The sequence below is a fragment of the Jaculus jaculus genome, chromosome 1 (genome assembly GCF_020740685.1).
Source record: "Jaculus jaculus isolate mJacJac1 chromosome 1, mJacJac1.mat.Y.cur, whole genome shotgun sequence".
NCBI classification, from domain to species: Eukaryota; Metazoa; Chordata; class Mammalia; order Rodentia; family Dipodidae; genus Jaculus; species Jaculus jaculus.
The window spans coordinates 152,135,608-152,158,469 of NC_059102.1; the positions used below are offsets into that span (position 1 = coordinate 152,135,608).

Below are 22,862 nucleotides of genomic sequence, written 5' to 3' on the forward strand. Positions count from 1 at the left end.
TAAGTCATTTCTCCAGCCCTAGATCCTGCTTTTTTAATTTTATTTTGTTGTTGTTGTTGTTTGGGTTTTTTCATTGTTTTGTTTTGGTTTTTGAGGTAGGGTCTCTAATTCAGGCTTAGAATTCATCTTGTAATGCTAGGCTGGTGAGCCTCCTACCTCTGCCTCCCAAGTGATGGGATTAAAGGCATGTGTCAACATGCTCAGTTTAAGACCCTGCTTTTTTAAAATTTTTTTTTAATTTTTATTTGTTTATTTGATAGTGACAGAGAAAGAGGCAGCAGGGAGAGGAGAGAGAATGGGCGCGCCAGGGCCTGCAGCCACTGCAAATGAACTCCAGACCCGTGCGCCCCCTTGTGCATCTGGCTAAGGTGGGTCCTGGGGAATGGAGCCTCAAACCGGGGTCCTTAGGCTTCACAGGCAAGCGCTTAACCGCTAAGCCATCTCTCCAGCCCAAGACCCTGCTTTTTATTTACATGTGTACATGTGTCACAGTATACACGTGAAGTTCAGAGGCTTACCAGTGAGGTATGGTCCTCTCCTACCTTCAGACAGGGTGTCTAGCCACTAGGAAGGTCAGTCTAGCTGGGCCTTTTAGGACTTAACTGTATCTCATTGCTGTAGGCATGTGTGCCATTTTGCATCTGGCTTTATGTGGGTGCTAGATCTGAACTCTGATTTGCAGGCTTGCACAGCTGAGCCATCCCCTTGAAATGGGAATTTTGAGGTTCCTTGCCAATACAGTAACACACCAATTAAAGAGTACCCCAATTCTTGTCTTAGGAATTTAAAGAATTAAAATCCATAGACCCGAGGGTAAGATTTAGAAAAACTTTATTAGATTAAGAGGAAGAAAGTGCAGAGAGAGCTTCTGCCATGGGGCAGAAGGAGGTAGAGAGCCTAAGTGGGGGTAAGGAGGGGGTCTCCCCTCATCTCACCCAAGTGGGCCAAGATAAAGAACCAGCCAAGACAGCATGTCCCCTGGTGCACATCTACTTGTAATCCTAATTGTAGTGGGCTTCGCCTTCAGGCTCAGGTGAACCTGAGAGATTGGTCTGAGCTAGAGGCCACGTCAGGAAAAGGCCAGCCATGATACCAAATTCTGGGGGCCAAGCTTGATCAACCATGTCAGGATTAGATTTAAATTCTAGGAGAGGGAGCTTCAGGTTGTTTGTGGAAAATACACCTCGGGAACTTCTTTAGGCAAGAGATAAGATGTCATATCATTCTTTGATCACTAACAAAGTGGGCAGGCTCAAAAACATTCCTGCCTTCACTTTTGGGTGCCCAGTCACCCTAACTGCCTCATTAGACCTCACCTCTCTCTTTCCCTAGAAGGCTACAACCAACCCTTCTCAGCAGGAAGTCAACCCCCCACAGCCTTCGTCTCTTTCCCTTCTGGCCCAATTTCCTATATCCCTTCAGAGTCTGAATATGAAGGACTCTCCTCTGGCCACAAAAGAAAAACAGAGTCTCCTTGAATTCAGATTCATGAACAAACACTGACTTAAGCCATCCATCAATCACAGAGAATCAATCCATATCCTGACCCACAAACAACTCCTAACCGCATTGAAACCTACAGGGCGTTACACCTCAGAAATCTTACACCCCAAATCACTTCTTAGGAAATACCTGCAATAGCCCCCTAGACTCCCACCCATACTTGTTCCTTTGATTTCTTCGTAAGTTTCACTTCAGCTCAAGTGAGACATAGAGAGGGTACAGAGGTCTCTGGCCCTCACTGTTTATCATGTCTGCAATAAATGGTTTCCTTCTGTGGCAGTTTGAGTCTTGTCTTTCTCTTCAACTTTCCTTACAAGGTCCATTCTCAATAGCTAGCAGAAAGGGCCAACATTCCCCAAGTCACACCTCATGTGGCTGGGAAGATGTTGCAGCGTCAGCTTAGTTCGCCCCCCACTTCCAGAGATGGAGAACATGGTCATAAAAAGAGCAGGTGGCCAGGAGGATATTGTCAGAGTCTGTCCCTCCTGGATAGAGGATGGGGTCACAGGCCTTGGCTGTGGGGGGCAACTGGCTTCTCATGTCCTCTGTGAGTGGCAGGAAAGAAGCCTTCAGTTCCACTCTGTTGCGCTCTTCAGCAGGGCCCTCCTCACTGTGGTCCGATATTCGTTCAAGAGAGGGTGCTGGTGACTCCTCTGCAACCTTCAGATGATACTGGTCTGCTGTGGGAGCTTCCACACCATTTGGAGCAAAGGACCAGGAGGAGCTGGGCCTCGTGGGACTGTACCAGGACCAGTCAGCACCATATACTAGTGAGTGAGGCAATGTTTGGGATGCTAAGACTGTCACTTCCTGCTTCTCTAGAAAGACAGAGAACAGAAACCAGCATTAAAGTTGATCACCCCTACTCAGAACCTCTGTCCACCTCCAACAGCAGCACCAGCTTGCACTCACTGAGCAGCTAACACATCTGTAGAGGAGTCATGAGGCTATGAACAGGTGGGAACTGAAGAAACCAGATCTTAGAGTGTGTACCACCATGTCTCAAAAAATCGTCAAAGTAACAAAACCACAAGGAAGGCATGCTTAAAGCGGGAAGACTTGACAAAAGCTTCTCATATATCTTAGTTACGACTAGAAAACAAAGGACGCAGGAGTCAGCCAGATAGGAGAAAAAGGACAGAAAACTGAGACCAAATGCACTGTATAGGAGCTAAGCGTGGGCTGGAGAGAGAGCTCAGCAGTTAGAGGCACTGGATCACAAAGCCTGACAGCCCAGGTTTGATTCCCCAGTTCCTAAGTATAGGCAGATAAGACATACTAAGTAGCACATACAGCTAGAATTTGTCTGCAGTGGCAGGAGGCCCTGGCACCCCCAGACTCTCTCTCAGATGAATAAAACATTTAAAAGAAAAAAAAAAAAAGGAGCTAAAGAGATGGCTTAGCTGTTAAGGCACGTGCCTGAAAAGCCAAACATCCTGCGTTTGATTCCCCAGTACCCACTAAAACAGATGCAGAAAGTGGTACAGGCATCTGGAGTGCCTTTGCAGCAGCTGGAGACCCTGGTGCACCCATTCTCTGTCTCTCTTCTATGCCTTTCTGCTTGCTAATAAAAATACATTAAAAAAAGGAGGGGGGGGCAGAAGTCAACTGGGCATGGTGGCGCACACCTTTAATCCCAGAACTGAGGAGGATCACTATGAATTTGAGGCCAGCCTGAAATACAGAGTGAGTGAGTTGTAGGTCAGCCAGGGCTAGAGTTAACACCCTGCTTCAAAACACACACACACACAGAAGAATGGGCAGAAGACTGATGGAGGGGAACACTAGACATTCCTCCCTGGCCACCACAGGCGAGTGCACAGGGTGCCACGTGGGTACATACATGCACCTACGAGTGCAAACAAAAAACCTGTAACCAGAGTGGACATAGTGGCACACACCTATAATTCCAGAATTTCAGCACTCAGAGACTGAAGCAAAAGGATCTGCCTGTGCTTCATAGTGAGATATATCACAATGGGGGGGGAGGGGGGGCTGGAGAGATGGCTCAGCAGTTAAGATGCTTGTCTGCAAAACCTAAAGACCAGAGTTCAGTGCCCCAGTACCCATGTAAAGCAAGATGCACAAAGTGGCACATGCATCTGAAGTTCATTTTTATTAGCTAGAGGCCCTGGTGCACCCAATCTCCTCCCCCCCCCCACACACACACCGTCTCTCTCTCTCTCTTCCTTTCTGTCTCTGCTTGAAAATAAAATCGAAACCTTTAGAACATGGGCTGGAGAGATGACTCAGTGGTTAAGAGCACTTCCTGTGCAACATGAAGGCCTGAGGTTTGCAACCTGACAGACCGCTTGTGCTCTATCCCAACGAGCTGGGTGTGGAAAAGCCGGGTTGGCGTGGTGGCACGCCTTTAATCCCAGCACTCAGGAGGCAGAGGTGGTAGGATCACTAGAATACAGAGTGTATTACAGGTCAGTCTAGACTAGAGTGAAACCCTACCTCAAAAACCAAAAAACAAATAAATAAACAGGGCTGAAGAGATGGCTTAGCAGTTAAGGTGCTTGCCTGCAAAGCCAAAGGACCTAGATCTGCTCCCCCAGGACCCACATAAACTCTCTCTGCTTCTTTCTCTCTCTCTCTCAAATAAATAAATATTAAAAACAAAGCTGGGCATGGTAGTATACACCTTTAATCCCAGCACTTAGGAGGCAGAGGTATGAGGACTGCGAGCTCAAGGCCAGCCTGAGAGTACAGAGTAAATTATAAATCAGCCTGGGCTAAAGCAAGACCCTACCTAGGAAAAAAAAAAAAAAAAAAAAAACCAGGCATGGTGGTATATGCTCCCTCAAAAAAAAGAAAAAAAAATTAAAATGCCAGAACCAAAAAGGTATAAGGAAATATATAGACACAAAGGAAAAACTGATGAGGTAGGAAAAGAAAGCATCACAGCTGTAGTCAAAACAGAATTCTAGCTGGGCATGGTGGCGCACACTCTTAATCCCCAGCACTTGAGAGGCGGAGGTGGGAGGATCTCTGTAAATTCAAGGCCACCCTGAGACTTCATAGAGAATTCCAGGTCAGTCTGAGCTAGAGTGAGACCCTACCTCGAACAACCAAAATAATAAAAAATAAAATAAATTATACATTTTATAAAATAAATATTTTTTTATTTTTTATAATTGTTTTCAAATATTTTATTTGTATTTACTTCTTTATTTATTTGACAGAGAAAGAGGGAAGAAGGAAGGGGGAGAGAATGGGTGTGCCAGGGCCTCCAGCCACTGCAGGCAAACTCCAGATGCATGCACCCTCTTGTGCATCTGGCTAACCAGGGTCCTGGGGAATCAAACCTGGGTCCTTTGGCTTTGCAGGCAAACACCTTAACACCTAAGCCATCCCTCCAGCCCAATTCTTTTTCTTTCAGTACACCAAGGCTTTGCAACATGCCAGGCAAGTGCTATATGACTAAGCTACCTCCTCAACCCTGAAATGTACTTCTTGAAACCAAGAGACAAGCCTAATGAAGGAAATCAAGAGAATACAAACATACAAAATTAAACATAAGGAACCACAGACCAAATCTTTTTTTTTAATTAATTTATTTACTGGGGTGGGGGGCTGATAGAATAGGCACACCAGGGCCTCCAGCCACTGCATATAAACTCCAGATGGCATGTGCCACTTTGTGCATCTGGCTAACATGAGTACTGGGGAATCAAACCTGTGTCCTTAATCTTAGCCATCTCACCAGCCCCCAAATCTTCTAAAGAAATCATAAGCAGGGCTGGAGAGATAACTAGTGGTTAAAGATACTTACTTGCAAAGTCTCACTCCTCTTATTGCACATAAAAAAATAGATAAAGAGGTCAAATACTGTGGCAGTGCAAACCTTTAATGCCAGCACTCAGGAAGCAGAGGTAGGAGGATCGCTGCCTGAGTTCAACACCAGCCTGAGACTATATAGGAAATTCCAGGTCAGCTTGGGCTACAGTGAGACCCTACCTCAAAAAAAAAACAAAATAAAGAAAGGAAGGAAGGAAGGTAGGTAGGTACGTAGGTCTGGGGATGTAGCTCAGTGCCAGAGTGCCTGCCTAATCCAAGGCCCTGGATACAAGTTCTTTTTGTTTTGTTTTGTGGAGGTAGGCTCTGCCTCAAGAATGTAAGAGAGCAAGGGGGCAACAGTACACATGGACACATGGGAGATGGAGCCATCAGAGCCCAAGGTATTCATAGACAACAATAACAGAGAAGGGAGTTACAAAGGACAGCCATGAGCAACAAATGGCAACCTTCCATGACAGGGTTGCAGTGGGGTCAGGGAACTACCAAAATGTAGGAGGAACCATTCTGACTAAGCCAGGCAGAGAAAATGAGAAGAGAGTAGGTTCATGAAACTGAGCTCCAATGCTGTAGAAAGGGGCAGAAGCAAAGTCAGTGTGGCCTGGGAGTATGCAGGCTGGGGAGAAGCTTCACTGACTCACGGTCCTGAGGCTGGCTGTGTGCCCCCACTTACCAGTGGCCTTCTGACAGTTAAGGATCTTGAAGCCACCATGCATGCAGGCTGCCAGGAGTAGGTGGTGGTAGACCGGGTGCCACTTGAGCCTCCACACACCGCCCTGTGCTGGTGTGTCTGCGAATGGTTGCTTCATGTTCCGAGTGTCCCACAGCAGTACATGCTCATCATAGCTGGAACCATTCAACCATTAGCATGCAGGAACGCCCATGTTCACTCCTTCCCCAAGACCCCTCGGTGGCAGCGGATACTTCAAAGGAGACCTGTTCTACTACCCACCCTTAGGACACTGGTAGGACTTCTCTGGACAGATACCTGCATTATGGGTGAAAAGCTGTAGACATTATCCAAATCCACTGGGAGACAGGATGAGAGATACACAGATTGGTAGCAAACCCACTTCAGGGACTCACCTTCCAGTAGCCAGGACGTGCTCCTGATGGGGGCTGCTCTGGATGCTGCACACACCCATGGTGTGTCTGTAGGAAGAGGACAGCTTCTGAGCACAAGCCAGACAGGACACGGGAGGTCCTGGGGCATCAAGGGTCCATGCTCAAGCTGTCCCCAGGGCTCATTACCTCTTGCTGGTGAAGATAGCTGTGCCAAGCATCCTGGTGTCCCAGCCTTTGAGAAGCCCATCATCTCCCCCTGTGGGAACACACAGCAATGACACTGACAATAGGAATCTCGATGGCTAAAATTCTGCGACTTTTAGGTTGCCATCTGTCAGGAGAGCCCCAGAGAGAACATCAGAAAGAGCCACTATTGTACACTATCTTCTGACTAAGGGGGCCTGGAGAAAATGGAAGACCAGTGAGCTACATATGAAGAAATAAAAGGAGGGGAAAAAGAAGAAAAAACAAAAAAGAAACAGCTGGATATGTCAGGTGTCTTAATTGTGACAGGGATTGCTAAGTCACGCCTGAACACACTGTCCTTTAGGAGTGTTCCAGTATCAGAGTTCCTTAGTTGCCCAGGGCCAGAGTGGTCACATCCAAGATCCCTAGGAGGAACAATTGGCAGGAAGCAACAGACATGAGGACCGGAAGGTTCTGGAACCTTTAGCATAGTCCCATGGTCTATAAAGGGAATAAAGGGAAATACTCTTTTTTTTAAAAACATTCATCCTGAAGTTATTATTTTTTTATTATTTTTATTTTTGTAGTCAGTGAATACAGAAAAATATGGAACTTTTCATGAATTTGCATGTCATCCTTGCATAGGGGCCATGCTAATCTTCTCTGTATTGTTCCAATTTTAGTATATGTGCTGCTGAAGCAAGCACGGGAAATACTCTTTTTTAAAAAAAATTATTGGGCTGGAGAGATGGCTTAGTGGTTAAGGCATTTGCCTGCAAAGCCAAAGAACCCAGGTTCAATTCCTCAGGACCCATATAAGCCAGATAAGCAAGGTGGCACATGCATCTGGAGCTCATTTGCAGTGGCTGGAGATCCTAGCACACCCATTTTCTCTCTCTTTCTCACTCAAATAAAAATAAATTTTAAAAATATATACATATAAATTTATTTATTTGTAAGCAGGGGGAGGGGGAGAATGGGCACACTAGGCTCCTGAGGCTGCAAATGAACTTCATACTACACATGTGCTTGCTTTTTTTTTTTTTTTTTTGGTTTTTCAAGGTAGGGTTTCAATCTAGCCCAGGCTGAATTCACTATGTAGTATCAGGGTGACCTTAAACTCACAGCAGTCCTAACTCTGCCTCCCAAGTGCACCACCACACCAGGCTTGGAGTTCCTTTTTATATATATTTTTAATTGGGGGGGGGGATTTTCAAGGTAGGTTTTCCTCTAGCCCAGGCTAACCTAGAATTCACTATGTAGTCTCAAGATGGCCTTGAACTCACAGCAATCCTCCTACCTCTGCCTCGCAAGTGCTAGGAATTAAAATCATGCAACACCACACCCAGCTCACATAGGCTATTTTTTAAATTATTTTAAATTTGTTTTTATTTATTTATTTGAGAGCAATAGAGTGAGAAAGAGGCAGAGATAGGAAGAGAGAGAGAATGGGCGCATCAGGGCCTCCAGCCACTGCAAACAAACTCCAGACACATGTGCCCCCTTGTGCATCTGGCTTACGTGGGTACTACAGAATCGAGCCTCAAACCAGGATCCTTAGGCTTCACAGGCATGCACTTAACCGCTAGGCCATCTCTCCAGCTCCTCACATGTGATATTTTGTGCATTTGGCTTTATGTGGACACTGGGGAATCAAACCCAGGACAGCAGGCTTTGATAGCAAGTGCCTTTATCTGCTGAACTAGCTCCCCAGCCCAGGAAATTCTCTTTGTAACCTCACCATAAAATAGACCCGTGATGGCTCAGTGGTTAAGGTGCTTGCGTGCAAAGCCTAACAACCCAGGTTTGATTCCCCAGTATCCACATAAAGCCAGATGCATAAAGTGGCGTGTGCATCTGGGGTTTGTTTGCAAATGCGCTCGCTTGCTCTCTTTCTCTCTCTGATTGCAAATGCACAAGTGAGTGCATGCACGTGGAGTTTGCACTGGCTAGAGGCCCTGATGCACCCATTCTCTTTTTCTGCCTCTCTCTCTCTCACTCTCAAATAAATAAATTAAATATAAAGCCAGGTGTGGTGGTGCATGCCTTTAATCCTAGCACTTAGGAGGCAGAGGCAGGATTGCCATGAGTTCAAGGCTACCCTGAGACTACATAGTGAATTCCAGGTCAGCCTGGGCTAGAGTGAGACCCTACCTTGAAAAACCAAAAAAATAAAATAAATAAACAGCTGAAGTCCTGAGCCACAACTAGTCTTCAAAGAAAAGCGACACCAAGACATAGAGTAGTGACGGGGGCAGACAAGGCTCACATGGAGGGTGACGAAGGGCAAAGGGAAAACGCCAACTGTCCTCTACCGCACGCACCTACCATCTCCCATCTACCCATCTAGCATCCATCCAACATCTATCCGTCCATCTGCCATCTCACATCTATCCACAACTTTTCCATCACTCACTCATCACTTACCATCCCACCCACCCACAATCCATCTACCCAGCCAATAGGTATTTACTAAATAAACACTATGAACTCCTATAGTAGACATAAGGGATGTGGGGTAAGCACTTATAATAAAGGAGGTCGTCTGAGCTAGACATGGAGTACACAGAACAGGAGCTGAGACTCCACACTGACAGCACCATGGATACAGGGCAGCTTGGCAGGGACCCTGCTCCTTGCGGCCTTCATTAGCCCCACCAAAAACTTTAGGTGAGGCCAATTGTGCCCACTTCCTGAGGAATGGGGAGTGCTGCTACCAGCTGATGGCCAAAGGAAGTACCCTGCACCAAAAGTCCTCAGGCTCTCACACACCCTGTAGTGGCTTGATTCAGGTGATCCCCATAAGCTTAGGTATACTTGGACTGGAGGGATGACTTAGCAGTTAAGACATTTGCCGGCAAAGCCAAAGGATCCAGGTTCAATTCCCCAGGACCCACATTAGCCAGATGCACAAGGTGGCGCATGTGTCTGGAGTTCATTTGCAGTAGCTGGAGGCCCTGGCGCACCCATGCTCTCTCTTTCTCTCTCCCTCTCTTTCTCTCCCCCTCCCCTTCTCTTTGTCAAATAAATAAATAAATAAATAAATAAATAAATAAATAAATAAATAAATAAATAAATAAATAAATAAAAACAGGTATACTGAATGCTAGTCTCCACAGCTGATGGCAACTGAAAATTAACACCTCCTGGAGACAGTATTGTTAGGGGCAGACTTATGGGTACTGTAGCCAGTATCCCCTTACCACTGTTTGGCACACTCTCCTATTCCTGTTGTCCATCTGATGTTGGCCAGGGGATGATGTCCACCCTCTGCTCATGCCATCATTTTCCCCTGCCATCATGAAGCTTCTCCCTTGAGTCTGTAAGCCAAAATAAACCCTTTTTTTCCAACAAAGCTGCACTTGGGTGATTTCTGCCAGCAATGCGAACCTGACTGCAACACTCCCTTAATCAAGCCTTGGCCCAGTTCCATTCTCTCCTCCCTCCATCCCTTGCAAGTCCATTGGAAGTGACTATGCAGACATACAGGAATACTAACCTGAATATAGTAGTTCAGTTTGCCAGTAATTGAAAGCAGTAATCCAGGCCTCATAGTGATGGGCTGGCCATGAAGCCACTGGCTGCAGTTCAGCTGTCGTCTCATTCACCATCAGGAGGTGCAACTGTCCCTTAGAGTCACTGCTAATGATTTTCAAGGGCTGGTTTCTGGCCCTAGAAAAAGGGAGCCAATGGAGAACATGTTGAACTCTATTCGTTCCTCTCATTTTTTTTTTTTTTTTTTTTTTGGTAAGGTCTCACTCTAGCCCAAGCTGACCTGGAATGCACTCTGTAGTCCCGGGCTGGCCTCAAGCTCACAGTGATCCTCCCACCTCTGCTTCCCAGGTGCTGGGATTAAACGTATGCACCACCACAGCTAGACGTTTTTGGCTTTTTAAAAAAAAAACTGTTACATTGATTTATTTAATAGAGAGAAAGAAAAGGACAGGTAGAGCGAGAATGGGTACACTAGAGCCTCTAGCCACTGCAAACAAACTTCAGACACGTGCTACTTAGTGCACCTGGCTTTAGGTGGGTACTGGGTAATCAAACCTAGGTCATTTGGCTTTGTAGGCAAGTGCCTTAACCACTAAGCCATCTCTCCAGCCCTTTTTTTTTTTTTTTGAGACAGCATCTCAGTAACCCAGGCTGGCTCTGAAATCTCTGTCTTAGCCTCCAGGACCTGGCAAAGGATGAACCTACCCCTTACTCTGTCACAGACACAAATGTTGGCTTCTCTGACTCTCCTTTCTTTTTATTTTAAGGCGTACACCACCACACCTGGCCTTTTTATTTATTTGAGAGAGAGACACATGGAGAGAATGGGCATGCCAGGGCCTCCAGCTACTGCAAAAGAACTTGATACATGCACCACATTGTGCATCTGGCCTACATGGGTACTGGGAAATAGAACCTAGGTCTTTATACTTTGCAGACAAGTACCTTAACAACTAAGCCATCTCTCCAGCCCTTGTTTTTTTGAAGCAAGGACTCACTGTAGCCCAGGCTGACCTGGAACTCACTCTGTAGTCCAAGCTAACCTCAAACTCACAGTGATCCTCCTATGTCAGCCTCTAGGGTGCTTGGATTAAAGGCATGCAGCCACACCTGGCCAGTGCTAGTTTCTCTTGATGAAAAAAATCACTAAGGACTAGCAGCACTGGTGGCTTTAATCCTCTCTAGTGTGAAAACACGAACTGGTTGTCAGAGGCGACATAGCCCCCAAAAACCCTGGCCCTTACCTTTCAGGTTTCCCAGTAGACCAATCCAAGGACAAGGACAGACAATTCTCCTCCAGGGTAAGGCTGGATATTGGCTGCAGTATGTAACTGCTCTTCTAGTGGAGAGAAGGGATTCCCTTATCCAAGCAAGCCTGTTTCCTCAGCTGCTCCCCACATGAGCAAAGCGCACTAGCCACTGACTCACTTTTGTTTAATTTTTTTATTATTATTTTTGAGGTAGGGTCTCACTCTAGCACAAGCTGGAATTCACTATGTAGTCTCAAGATGGCCTTGAACATAGGTAGACAATCCTCCTACCTCTGCCTCCCAAGTGCTGGGATTAAAGGCATGTGCCACCACACCAGGCCTATTTTATTTATTAATTTTTTTTTTTTTTTTAAGTAGGGTCTCGCTCTAGCCCAGGCTGACCTGGAATTTACTACGTAGTTTCAGGCTAGCCTTGAACTCACAGCGATTCTCCTACCTCTTGAGTACTGGGACTCAAGGCACGTGCCACAATATCTATTTGGTTTATATTTTGAAATAGAGTCTTGCTATGCTGCCCAAGCCATCTTTAATTTTTATATTTACTTTTAAATTTTATTTATTTATTTGAGAGCAACAGACAGAGAAAGGCACCAGGACACACCAGGGCCTCCAGCCACTGCAACAAACTCCAGATGCATGGGTCCTAGGGAATCAAACCGAGGTCCTTTGGCTTTGCAGGCAAATGCCTTAACCGTTAAGCCATCTCTCCAGCTCCCTATCTTTAACTTTTAAGTTTAAGAAGTTCCTCTCACCTCAACCTCATGAGTAGGTGAAAGTACAGACACATACTAGCTCATCTAGCTTTTTATTTTTTATGTATGTATGTATTTAGTACTGGAGATGGAACTCAAACTTCCTGCATGCTCTTCCAGTGGACTGCACCCTTGAATTTCTCAACTTTGCCTCCATGCCCTCCTAGCCACATCAGCTACCAATGCAGGCTACATAAACTTCTGCTGGCACCTGTTCTGTACCACCTTAGGCCTCCAGGGTCTTGGCACATTGGGGACAGTAGGAATTTTCCACTAGTTTCCATTTCAGCAGCCACAATCACCATTAAAATGCTACTGCTCTTGACTAGGATCTGAAGGTTGTTTTTTTTTCCCCCTAATATTTCTATTTATTTATTTGTGAGCAAAGAAAGAGTGAGTATGGGCATACCAGGGTCCCTTGCCTCTGCAAAGGAACTGCAGATGCATGAGCCACTCTGTGCATCTGGCTTTACATGGGCACTAAGGAATCAAACCCATTATGGCAAGCTTTGCAAGCAAGTGCCTTTAATGAGCATCTCTCCAGTCCCCAAACATGTTCTTTCTTTCTTTTTATCTTTGTTTGGGTTTTGTTGTTGTTGTTGTTGTTTTGTTTTGTTTTGTTTTTCATGGTAGGGTCTCACTCTAGCCCAGGCTGACCTGGAATTCACTATGTCGTCTCAGGGTGGCCTTGAACTCACGGTGATCCTACCTCTTGCCTCCCAAGTGCTGGGATTAAAGGCATGCACCACCATGTCTGGCTGATTTTGGTTTTTTGAGATAGGTCTTGCTCTAGCCTGGAATTAGGGCCACATTAGCCTTGAGCTCAGAGATCCTCCTACCTCAGCCTCCAGTGCTGGGATTAAAGGTGTGCACCACCACACCTCGCCCCAAAGTCATTTCTTGAATATCTGTGCTCCTGCCTTGAAACCTGGTCCTTGCACTCAGTCCTTTATTTCCACATTTCTAGAATAGGGCTACCACTTTGAGCAGGCCCAGGCCTGAAGCAAAACTCTTTCCACACAGGATCCAGCTACCATGTATCACCACCTATTGTACCTATGTTCTGGCCCCACTACAGACCTCCTCGACGGGGCCATCTGTGGGCTGTTAAGTCAGTCTACCACAAGACACACTTGCACTCTTCCCTCCCACAACAATCATATGAAGTTGTTTTACAGAAGCTTAGCTCTAGCACTTGGGAGGTAGAGGTAGGTAGATCTCCAAGAGTTTGAGGATAGCCTGGGCCTACAGTGAGTCTTGGTCTAGAGTGAGACCCTATCTTGAAAATAACCCAAAAAAGGGGCTGGAGAGATTGCTTAGTGGTTAAGGTGTTTGCCTGCAAAGCCAAAGGGTCCCAGTTCAACTCTCCAGGACCCACGTAAGCCAGATGCACAAAGGGGCATATGCATCTGGAGTTCGTTTGCAGTGGCTGGAGGCCCTGGCGTGTCCATATTCTCTCTCTCTCTCTGCCTCTTTCTCATAAATAAATACATAAAAATATTTTTAAAAGGCGGGCATGGTGGCGCATACCTTTAATCCCAGCACTTGGGAGGCAGAGGTAGGAGGATGGCTGTAAGTTCAAGCCCATCCTGAGACCACATAGTTAATTCCTGGTTAACCTGAGCTAGAGTGATACCCTACCTGGAAAAACAAAAACAAAAAGTCAATGCAATTACAAGACAAACACCCTGAGGTTGTCCTCTGATCTAACACAACACAGTACATGTACCCATATACACAAACATATAAATTAAAAAAGGGGGGAGTGCTGGAGAGATGGCTTGGTAAGGAGTTTGCCTACAAAGCCAAAGGAGCTCGGTTCAGTGTCCCAAGACCCATGTAAGCCAGGTATACAAGGTGGTACAAGGGTCTGCAGTGGCTGGAAGTCCTGCCACGCCCATTCTTTCTCTCTCTCTCTGTCTGCTTCTTTCTCTCTCCCTCTCTCTCAACATTAAAAAAAAAAAAGATCAGGTGTGGCAGCACACACCTTTCATCCCAGCACAAGTACTACAGAGTTCCAGGTCAGCCTGTACTAGAGTGAGACCCTACCTCAAAAAATGAAATATAATAAGGGAGGAGAATAGACTAGTTCTGTGGAAAGGGATAAAGATCAGGGTTCACTGTACTTATTGAATGGAAGTTGTGAATAAAAAGTTCAAAGCAAAAAAAAATTTTTTTTTAAATGGGCTGGCGAGATGGCTTAGCAGTTAAATGTTTGCCTGTTAAGCCTAAGGACCCCAGTTCAAGGCTTGACTCCCCAGGACCCACGTTAGCCAGATGAACAAGGAAGCCCTGGCACACCCATTCTCTCTCTCTCTGCCTCTTTCCCGCCCCCCTCTTTCTGTCACTCTCAAATAAATAAATAAAAAAAGAGCAACAAAAAAAATTTTTTTAAATAAGATAAAAAGTTAAAAGGGGGGACTGGAAAGACAGCTCAGTGGTTAAGGTGCTTGCCTGCAAAGCCTAACGACTAGGGTTCAACTTCCTAGTACCTATGTAAAGCCAGATGCACAGTGGCACAGCATCTGGAGTTCATTTGCAGCGTGTGGAGGCCCTGGTATACCTATTCTCTCTCTCTCTCTCTCTCTGTCTGCAAATAAATAAATCATTTTTTTAAAAAGCCATTTCACAGAATCACTGTGAAACACTTGGAAAAAAAAAGAAATCACATAGAAATCATCTGCTCTCTCAATTCTCATGGGAAATAACATTTTATTTATTTGCTTGCATGCATAGAGAGAAACAGAAAGAAAAAGAGAACGAGAATGGGTGCACCAGGGCCTCCTGCTATTGCAAACAAACTCCAGTTGTATGTGCCACTTTATGCATCTGGCTCTTGTGGGTAATGGGGAATCAAACCAGAGTCCTTGGGCTTTGCAGGTAAGCACCTTAACCGTGGAGCCGTCTTATCATCCCAGAAATAATATTTTCATGTGAGAATATACTGCTAATTCCTACAATCAGTATCAGCCCAAGACATGCTTGTCCTGCTTTCTTTACAGAGCCCTCAGGTCTACCAACAGATTATGACTGAACAGCCTGGCACTTCATCCCTTCTGCTGGGACTGCAAAATGTCCTCTTCTCACCAATTCAACATAAAACAGACTCAGTGTTTTCATAGAACATGAAATAATATGACAAGGTCTATCACTGAAGAGACCATTCTAGGAATATGTCTGGGTCAGCACACTCAGGTCCTTTTCGCACTAGGGCCTGGCCCATCACTGACCTCAGATTGCACCAGGCGGAGCAGCTCTATAGATCCACTGGCATTTGCCAAGCCTAAAAGAGCATGGCTAGCCACTGGGATGTGGCACCTGAGGAGAGAACACACATCAGAACACAGTATGCTCCTGAATATAGTATCTCAGTGAATTATTAAATTTCAATTCCAAAACCAGGTTAGAGCCCTCAGTTTTGTTCTCAAACAAAGGGACCTCCAGCTTAAAGGTCTGCTTCCCTGACTAATCCAGACTCAGGCTGGGAAACTGACCAGGGACAGGTGAACCGCCCTCCACCTGCTAACAGATGGGACCCAGACTTCAGGTTTTTTTCCCCGTCTTATAGGGATTCAGAATATCAAACCACGTTAGGTTATTAAAGCCATACCATTTCATGTCCAGGATGGCATCAGTATCTCTTCTTTGGACCTCGGCCAGAGGATCAGCAGCGTTGTCACTGAAACTGTACAGGTAGAGACGACCTAGTCGAACTTGAGGCCCATCAGCATTCAGTCCAGCCTACAAAAGGCCCATATTCCCTGATTACCTTAGCAGAAGCTGCAGAGTGGTTCTTTGCCTGGACGCAGAACCCTTCGGTGTCTAAGCACTTAAAACATCAATGAGCAGGTGAGCTCTCCCAGACCCAGCAAGGCTTCTAAACGGCCAACAGGGCCAGCACGGTGCCTGAGCGGTCCTGAGCTGACCCCGGTTCCTGGATCCAAGCTCCGTCTTAAGTATCCGGCTTCGGATGCGCACCGATGCCTTTCCAGAGGACGGGTGTGGCCCTGAGAGGTCCCACTCTGCCCTCACGGTACACCCACACATTCTGGGCTGTAACCCCGGAGCCAGCGACCTATCTGCGCCCGCCCGGGCCTCACCCTCCTCAACGCGCACCTGGTCCTCGGCTGCACGTAGCTGGTAGGTACCGCAAGCCAGCAGACGCCGGCAGCCCTCCAGCGGGCACCACTCCACGGAGTCCACGGTGAGCTCCGTGTCCACAGCCTGCAGGCCGCACAGCACCCGCGAGCAGTTGCCCGCCATCTGCCCTGATGCGAAGGACGCTTGCAGCACACTCAAACCGCCACCTCTAGACCACCAACCCCGACGCAGCGGCAGGACTTCCGGTTGAGTCAGGATGCAGCGTTGCTGCGCCCCCTGTCGGCAAGCGGACTGCATAAGGCACTACTTACCTAAGTGATTGCTAAGAAATGAGAACGTGATCCTCCTGTCAGTGGACACAGGGACCCTCAAAAAACTCTGCGTGCCTGGATGGCAAGGTCACTGAGAAATCAAGCTGGGGCTGAGCTGAAAACCTCCTCCCTGTAGACCAGCCAACTGAAAGCTGGAAAAAGCTGCACTGCATGCAGCCCTATGGGAGGCACAAGTCATCAACGTTGAAAACAGTGGGCACTGGAAGCCTCAAATTTGGCCAGATAGGCCAAATGACAGAACGGGTGCAATAGAGGAATGTCTGCTCTGCGGAAAACCAACTGCTCTCTAATTGGAGTGGAGGCCCGTTCTATGAGAGGGAATACATGCCTGGTACTGAAAGCCTAACCAAAAGCCTATGGCAGGGGAAGTCATGAGCCTTAGGGGTGTAAAGCCTGCCCTCATCTGGCTAAATGCATATTATGCTCACTGGACGGCCCTGAAAACACTACACTTAATGTTCATATTCATATAATAATGCTACTTTCACTTCTGGTTAGAGAAGCTCTTTTCAGATGGCAGTGACCACTGGGATGATCCAAAAGGCAACATAGTGCTAAGTGACAAAGGAGTGTCCAGCACTGAAACATCCCTATCACACCCTCCAAGGCTCAGGGTCCACTGCAGAAGAGATGGTGGAAAGAATGTAAGAGCCAAAGGAAGTTGTAGGACTCCTTAAAATGCAACTGTCGAGTCGGGCGTGGTGGAGCACGCCTTTAATCCCAGCACTCGGGAGGCAAAGGTAGGAGGATCACCGTGAGTTTGAGGAGACCCTAAGACTACGTAGTGAATTCCAGGTCAGCATGAGCTAGAGTGAGACCCTACCTGGGAAAAAAAAAAAACAAAAAACTGTCTAGATAGAAATTGGCCTTGATACCCACGACTTCACAGTGCCTAGCAATACCTTCACAAGACCCTCATAAGAGAAAGACAATGACACCAAAGTAAGAGATACATCAAACTGCCCACTAAGCACTTCTCAATGCTCATACCCTTATATTAATGCTACTCTCACTTTTGGTAGGAAACCTTCTCTTATCAGATGGCAGTGATCTTGGGATGACTCAGAAGGCATCATGATGCTGGGAAGAAGTGACCGCAGTGCTCAACACTGCAATATGTATATCGCACCTTCCAAGGATCAGGGACCACTATGGAAGAGGTGGCAGAAAAAATGTAAGAGCCAAAGGAAGGGTAGGACTCCTTACAATGTGCTCCTTCAGACACAAAATGGCCTGGATATCCATGACCTCACATGCTTGACACTACCCACACAAGACTATTATAGTAGAAGGGAAAAAATAAAAAGAAAAAAATAGGAGGAAAAGATACCAAAATAAAAGACTGATTGAGAGGGGGAGGGGATATGATGGAAAGTGGAGTTTCAAAGGGGAGAGTGGGGGAGGGAGGGCATTACCATGGGGTATTGCTTATAATCATGGAAGCTGTTAGTGAAAAATAATTAAAAATAAGAGACAAATGGAGGGGATATGACAGAAAGTGGAGTTGTGAAGGTGAAAGTGGGGGAAGCCATGGTTTATTGTCTAGAAGTATAGAAGTTGTCAATAAAAATATATATACATTAAAAGAAGGACTGGAATCTTACCAAAAGCAATCTACACATTTAATGCAATCGCCATCAAAATTCCAAAGGCATTCTTCATGGAAATAGAAAAACAATCCAAAAATTCATTTGGAATCACAAAAAAACCTCAAATATCTAAAATAATACTGAGCAACAAAAATAAGTCTGGTGATATCACCATACCTGATTTTAACCTATACTACAGAGCCATAGTAACAAAAACTGTGTGGTACTGGCACAAAAGCAGACATGTAGATCAATGGAACAGAATAGAGGACCCAGATGTAAGTCCAGGTAGCTACAGCACCTGATATTCGATAAAAATGCCAAAAAAATACTCATTGGAGAAAAGACAGCCACCTCAGCAAATGGTGTTGGGAAAACTGAATATGTATCTGTAGAAGGATGAAAATAGATCCTTTTATCTCTCCATGCACAAGAATTAAGTCCAGATGGATTAAAGACCTTAACATCAGACCGGAAACTCTAAAACTGCTAGAGGAAAAAGTAGGGGAAACCCTTCGACATATTGGTCTTGGCAAAGACTTTCTGAATACAACCCCAATTGCTCAGGCAATAAAACCACAGATTAACCACTGGGACCTCATGAAATTACAAAGATTTTGCACTGCAAAGGGCACAGTGAAAAAAGCAAAGAGGCAACCTACAGAATGGAAAAAAATCTTCGCCAGCTCTATATCTGATAGAGGATTAATATCTAGGATATACAAAGAACTCAAAAAGTTAACTAATAAGGAATCAAACAGGCCAATCAAAAAATGGGGGCTGGAGAGATGGCTTAGCGGTTAAGCGCTTGCCTGTGAAGCCTAAGGACCCCGGTTCGAGGCTCGGTTCCCCAGGTCCCACGTTAGCCAGATGCACAAGGGGGCGCACGTGTCTGGAGTTCGTTTGCAGGGGCTGGAAGCCCTGGCGCGCCCATTCTCTCCCTCTTCCTCTTTCTTTCTCTGTCTGTCGCTCTCAAATAAATAAATAAAAAATGAACAAAAAAAAATTTTTAAAAATGGGCTATGGAGCTAAACAGAGTTCTCAAAGGAAGAAATACGAATGGCATATAAGCATCTAAGAAAATGTTCTACATCACTAGTCATCAGGGAAATGCAGATTAAAACTACATTGAGATTCCATCTCACTCCTGTCAGATTGGCTACCATCATGAAAACAAATGATCATAAAATGTTGGCAGGAATGTGGAAAAAGAGGAACCCTTCTATACTGTTGGTGGGAATGCAATCTGGTCCAGCCATGTGGAAATTAGTGTGGAGGTTCTTCAAACAGCTAAAGATTGATCTACCATATGACCCAGCTATAGCACTCCTAGGCATATATCCTAAGGACTCATCTCATTCCCTTAGATGTGCTCAACCATGTTTATTGCTGCTCAATTTATAATAGCTGGGAAATGGAACCAGCCTAGATGTCCCTCAACTGATGAGTGGATAATGAAGATGTGGCACATTTATACAATGGAGTTCTACTCAGCGGTAAAGAAAAATGAAGTGATGAAATTTGCAGAACAATGGATGGATGTGGGAAGGATTATACTAAGTAACCCAGGCCCAGAAAGCCAAGTGACACATGTTCTCCCTCATTTGTGGATCCTAGCTACAGATGATTTGGCTTCTGCATGAGAAGGAAAAAAACTCAGTAGCAGAGGCCAGTAAGTTAAAAAGTAGATATAAAGGGAAGAGCAAGGAAGGGAGGAGGGTACTTAATAGGTTGGTATTTTATATATGTAACTACAATGATTGAGATGGGGAGGTAATAGGATGGAGAATGGAATTTCAAAGGGGAAATTGGGTTGGGAGGGTATTACCATGGGATATTTTTTATAATCATAGAAAATGTTAATAAAAATTGAGGAAAAAAAATAAATGGGCTGGAGAGATGGCTTAGCAGTTAAGGTGCATTCCTGTGAAGCCACTACTTGGCAAGGTAGCAACAGGTGTCACATTGAACCTTCTAAATATTTTTCTCAACCAGGCATGTTAGTGCAGCAGAAGTAGGAAGATTGATGATTTCGAGGCTATCCTGAGACTGCATAGTAAATTCACAGCACAGCCTAAAGCCAAAACCCTTAAAAAAAAAAAAAAAAAAAAAAAAAAAAAAACTTGTTGGGCATGGTGGCATACACCTTTAATCCTGACACTTGAGAAACAGAGGTAGGAGGGTCACCATGTGTTCAAGGCCATCCTGAGACTACATAGTGAATATTAGGTCAGCCTGGGTTACAGCAAGACCCTACCTAGGAAAAACCAAAAGAAAAACTCATAGAGGTAAGGATTATGAGAAAGGGAGATCTTAAAATGGTATCAGGTGTGGGAGCAGGGAAGCAAATGAAAAGTGGCCCACGGGGTGCTCTTGCCTGCACAGCAGCATCTGTACCAGCCAGGAAGGAAACTTGGCAGAACTGAGATAGGGAACCCATAGGCAAGCCTAGAACCTTTATCTTCATTAACACAGACCTCATTGATCCTGGGAGCTTCTCTTTAAGTGTGACACTAATGAAAGGTTAGTGGCAGTGTAAATTAATCCCTAATGGTCAGGACACAAGCTCAAATGCCAAACTTCTGGTAACTCCCCTAATGATACAAGCAAACGTTAGCCAGGCAGGGAGGTACATGCCTTTAATCCCAGCATTTGGGAGACACGGAGGTATCATCATGAGTTTGAGACCAGCCTGGGCTAGGTCAAGACCTTGCCAAAAAATTACATATATATATAAATATGACTGCAGTCTATTTGCCTCATCCCCAGTGCCTGTTTGAAAGCAGGCCACCTAGAGGAAGTACCCAGACCCATACCTGAAGACTAACAAAAGAACCAAAATGCCAACACCACCTCTTCCATCCCCACCAGCCTGGCCACAACTATACACTGAAAGCCAGGTTACTGGAGTCCTGGTTCAAACAAGAGCTTGACCCACTGCTATCTGTAGTAACCATATCACAAGACACAAATATCTCCCCTCCCCAATAGGTTCCTGAGCCTTCCCTGCTAGACTTGGAGATCCCATCTACCCCTCTCCAAAATAACTGTGGCCTTCAGAACCACCAAGGGGAAGAGGGCTTCTTGGTACAGGCCTGATGTGGCCATGTGATCTCCAAGCTCTAGGAAGTCACTCAGGAGTCAGTGCTGCCCTGACAGCTCCAACTGTCTCTTTTCTAGGCCACAGCAGTTCTGCCAAGGATAGCAGCAAGCACAAATAAGAACTTCTGGCAGAATGCTTCAAGTCAGTGCAGCAGGAGCCTGATGACAAATAGCAGGTCAGAGGTAGCCCAAGCCAGTCAGGCAGGAGGGCCTACTAAGGCTAGAGAATAGGCAAGATCCCATTCATAGATGGCCAATTTCCCCCATGATGCTGACAGGTCCTCAGGCACTTGTAGCTTCCAAAGACAGGGCTGCTCTGGGGGAGACGAGAGAAGGCACACCAATGGAATGGATAAGGGGCATTTGTCCCATTCTGGTTGCCCAGCACTCATTCCCATCTACTCCAAACTACAAGTGAGACCTTAGTTGCCTACTGGATATATCCTAATTCTCTTGAGCAGAGGCTCTCACTGCTCTGTGTCTGTGCTTAAAATGAGATTTCACCAATGCACTTTAGCCACTCAACCGTGGTCAGCTCTCTTGCATTCTTGTCCACTGTTCCTCAGTGGACATTCTGTAGTGAGAGTAAGTCATCCTACTCCACAGCAGGTTCCTCTTAAAAATAAGGTTGAGGAGACTGGAGAGATGTAAGTGGTTATTACCTGCAAAGCCAAAGGACCTCGGTTCAATTCCCCAGGACCCGCGAAAGCCAGATGCACAAGGAGGCACACGAGTCTGGAGTTTGTTTGCAGTAGCTGGAGTCCCTGGTGCACCCATTCTCTCTCAAATAAATAAATAAAAATAAAACAAGGCTGAGGGGCTGGAGAGATGGCTTAGCAGTTAAAGTGCTTTTCTGGGAAGCCTAAGGACCCAGGTTTGATTCTCCAGGACCCACATTAGCCAGATGTAGAAGATAGCACATGCACATGGAGTTCATTTGCAGTGGCTAGAAGCCCTGGCATACCCATTCTCTCTTATCTACTTCTTCCTCCCTCTCTCTCAAATAAAATATATTTTTTAATTGGGCTAAGGGGCTGGAGAGATGGCTTAGTGGTTAAGACGTTTGCCTTCAAAGCCAAAGGATCCAGGTTCCACTCTCCAGGACCCACATAAGCCAGATGCACAAGGGGGCACATGCATCTGGAGTTCTATTGCAGTATTTGGACGCCCTGACGCACCCATTCTCATCTCTCTCAAGTAAATAAAATGTATTTAAAAAAAAAATAGGGCTAAGGGTCTGGAGATGGCTCAGAAGCACTTGCCTGCAAAGCCTAAAGACTCCAGTTCGATTCCTCAATACTCTCAAAGCCAGATGCACAAAGTGGTGTATATGTCTAGCGTTCATTTGTAGCAGCTAGAGGCCCTGGTGTGACCATTCTCTCTTCTATCTCTCTGCTTGCAAAGAAGTAAAACTATGTATGTGTTATGTGTTTATAATGTTTTTAAGGCTGAGGCCAGGCATGGTGGTGCATCCCTTTAATCCCAGCACTCAGGAAACAGAGGCAGGATTGCTGTGAATTTGAGACCAGCCTGAGATTACATAAGGAATTCCAGGTCTGCCTGGGCTACAGCAAGATCCTACCTCAAAAAACTAAAAGGCGGGCTGGAGAGATGGCTTAGCAGTTGAGCGCTTGCCTGTGAAGCCTAAGGACCCCGGTTCGGGGC

At 45.8% G+C, this 22,862-nt stretch overlaps 1 protein-coding gene and 1 non-coding gene across 6 annotated transcripts; both read right to left on the minus strand.

Annotated features, from left to right (window-relative positions):
* Window positions 1–814: 814 nt before the first annotated feature.
* Window positions 815–16,389, minus strand: Dph7 (diphthamide biosynthesis 7). 5 transcript variants are annotated; one of them, XM_045137135.1, is made up of 9 exons: window positions 16,190–16,389; window positions 15,684–15,814; window positions 15,304–15,391; window positions 11,295–11,386; window positions 10,055–10,227; window positions 6,556–6,625; window positions 6,391–6,456; window positions 5,978–6,150; window positions 815–2,321 (listed from the first exon to the last, which is right to left on the minus strand). In XM_045137135.1, the coding sequence occupies exons 1-9, from the start codon at window positions 16,334–16,336 to the stop codon at window positions 1,903–1,905; spliced, it is 1,359 nt and encodes a 452-aa protein (XP_044993070.1). In that variant the 5' UTR covers window positions 16,337–16,389; the 3' UTR covers window positions 815–1,902. The 5 variants fall into 5 exon arrangements, with proteins under 5 accessions (XP_044993070.1, XP_044993063.1, XP_044993081.1 ...); XM_045137128.1 differs by having other exon boundaries at window positions 11,295–11,389; XM_045137146.1 differs by lacking the exon at window positions 16,190–16,389 and adding an exon at window positions 15,843–15,973 and having other exon boundaries at window positions 11,295–11,389; window positions 15,684–15,758.
* LOC123458138 lies at window positions 7,156–7,262 on the minus strand. The gene has a single exon (XR_006635436.1). It is a non-coding gene; the product is annotated as a U6 spliceosomal RNA (small nuclear RNA).
* Window positions 16,390–22,862: the final 6,473 nt, after the last annotated feature.

Bases quoted from the DNA above. Each gene is read 5' to 3' on its own strand.
- Dph7 (XM_045137128.1), bottom strand. From the start codon at position 16,336: ATGGCGGGCAACTGCTCGCGGGTGCTGTGCGGCCTGCAGGCTGTGGAC. The intron at 15,392-15,683 runs GTATGGCTTTAA...TTCTCTCCTCAG, and splicing joins GCCATCCTGGACATGAAATG to GTGCCACATCCCAGTGGCTA. The intron at 2,322-5,977 runs GTAAGTGGGGGC...CTGTCTTTCTAG, and splicing joins TAACTGTCAGAAGGCCACTG to AGAAGCAGGAAGTGACAGTC.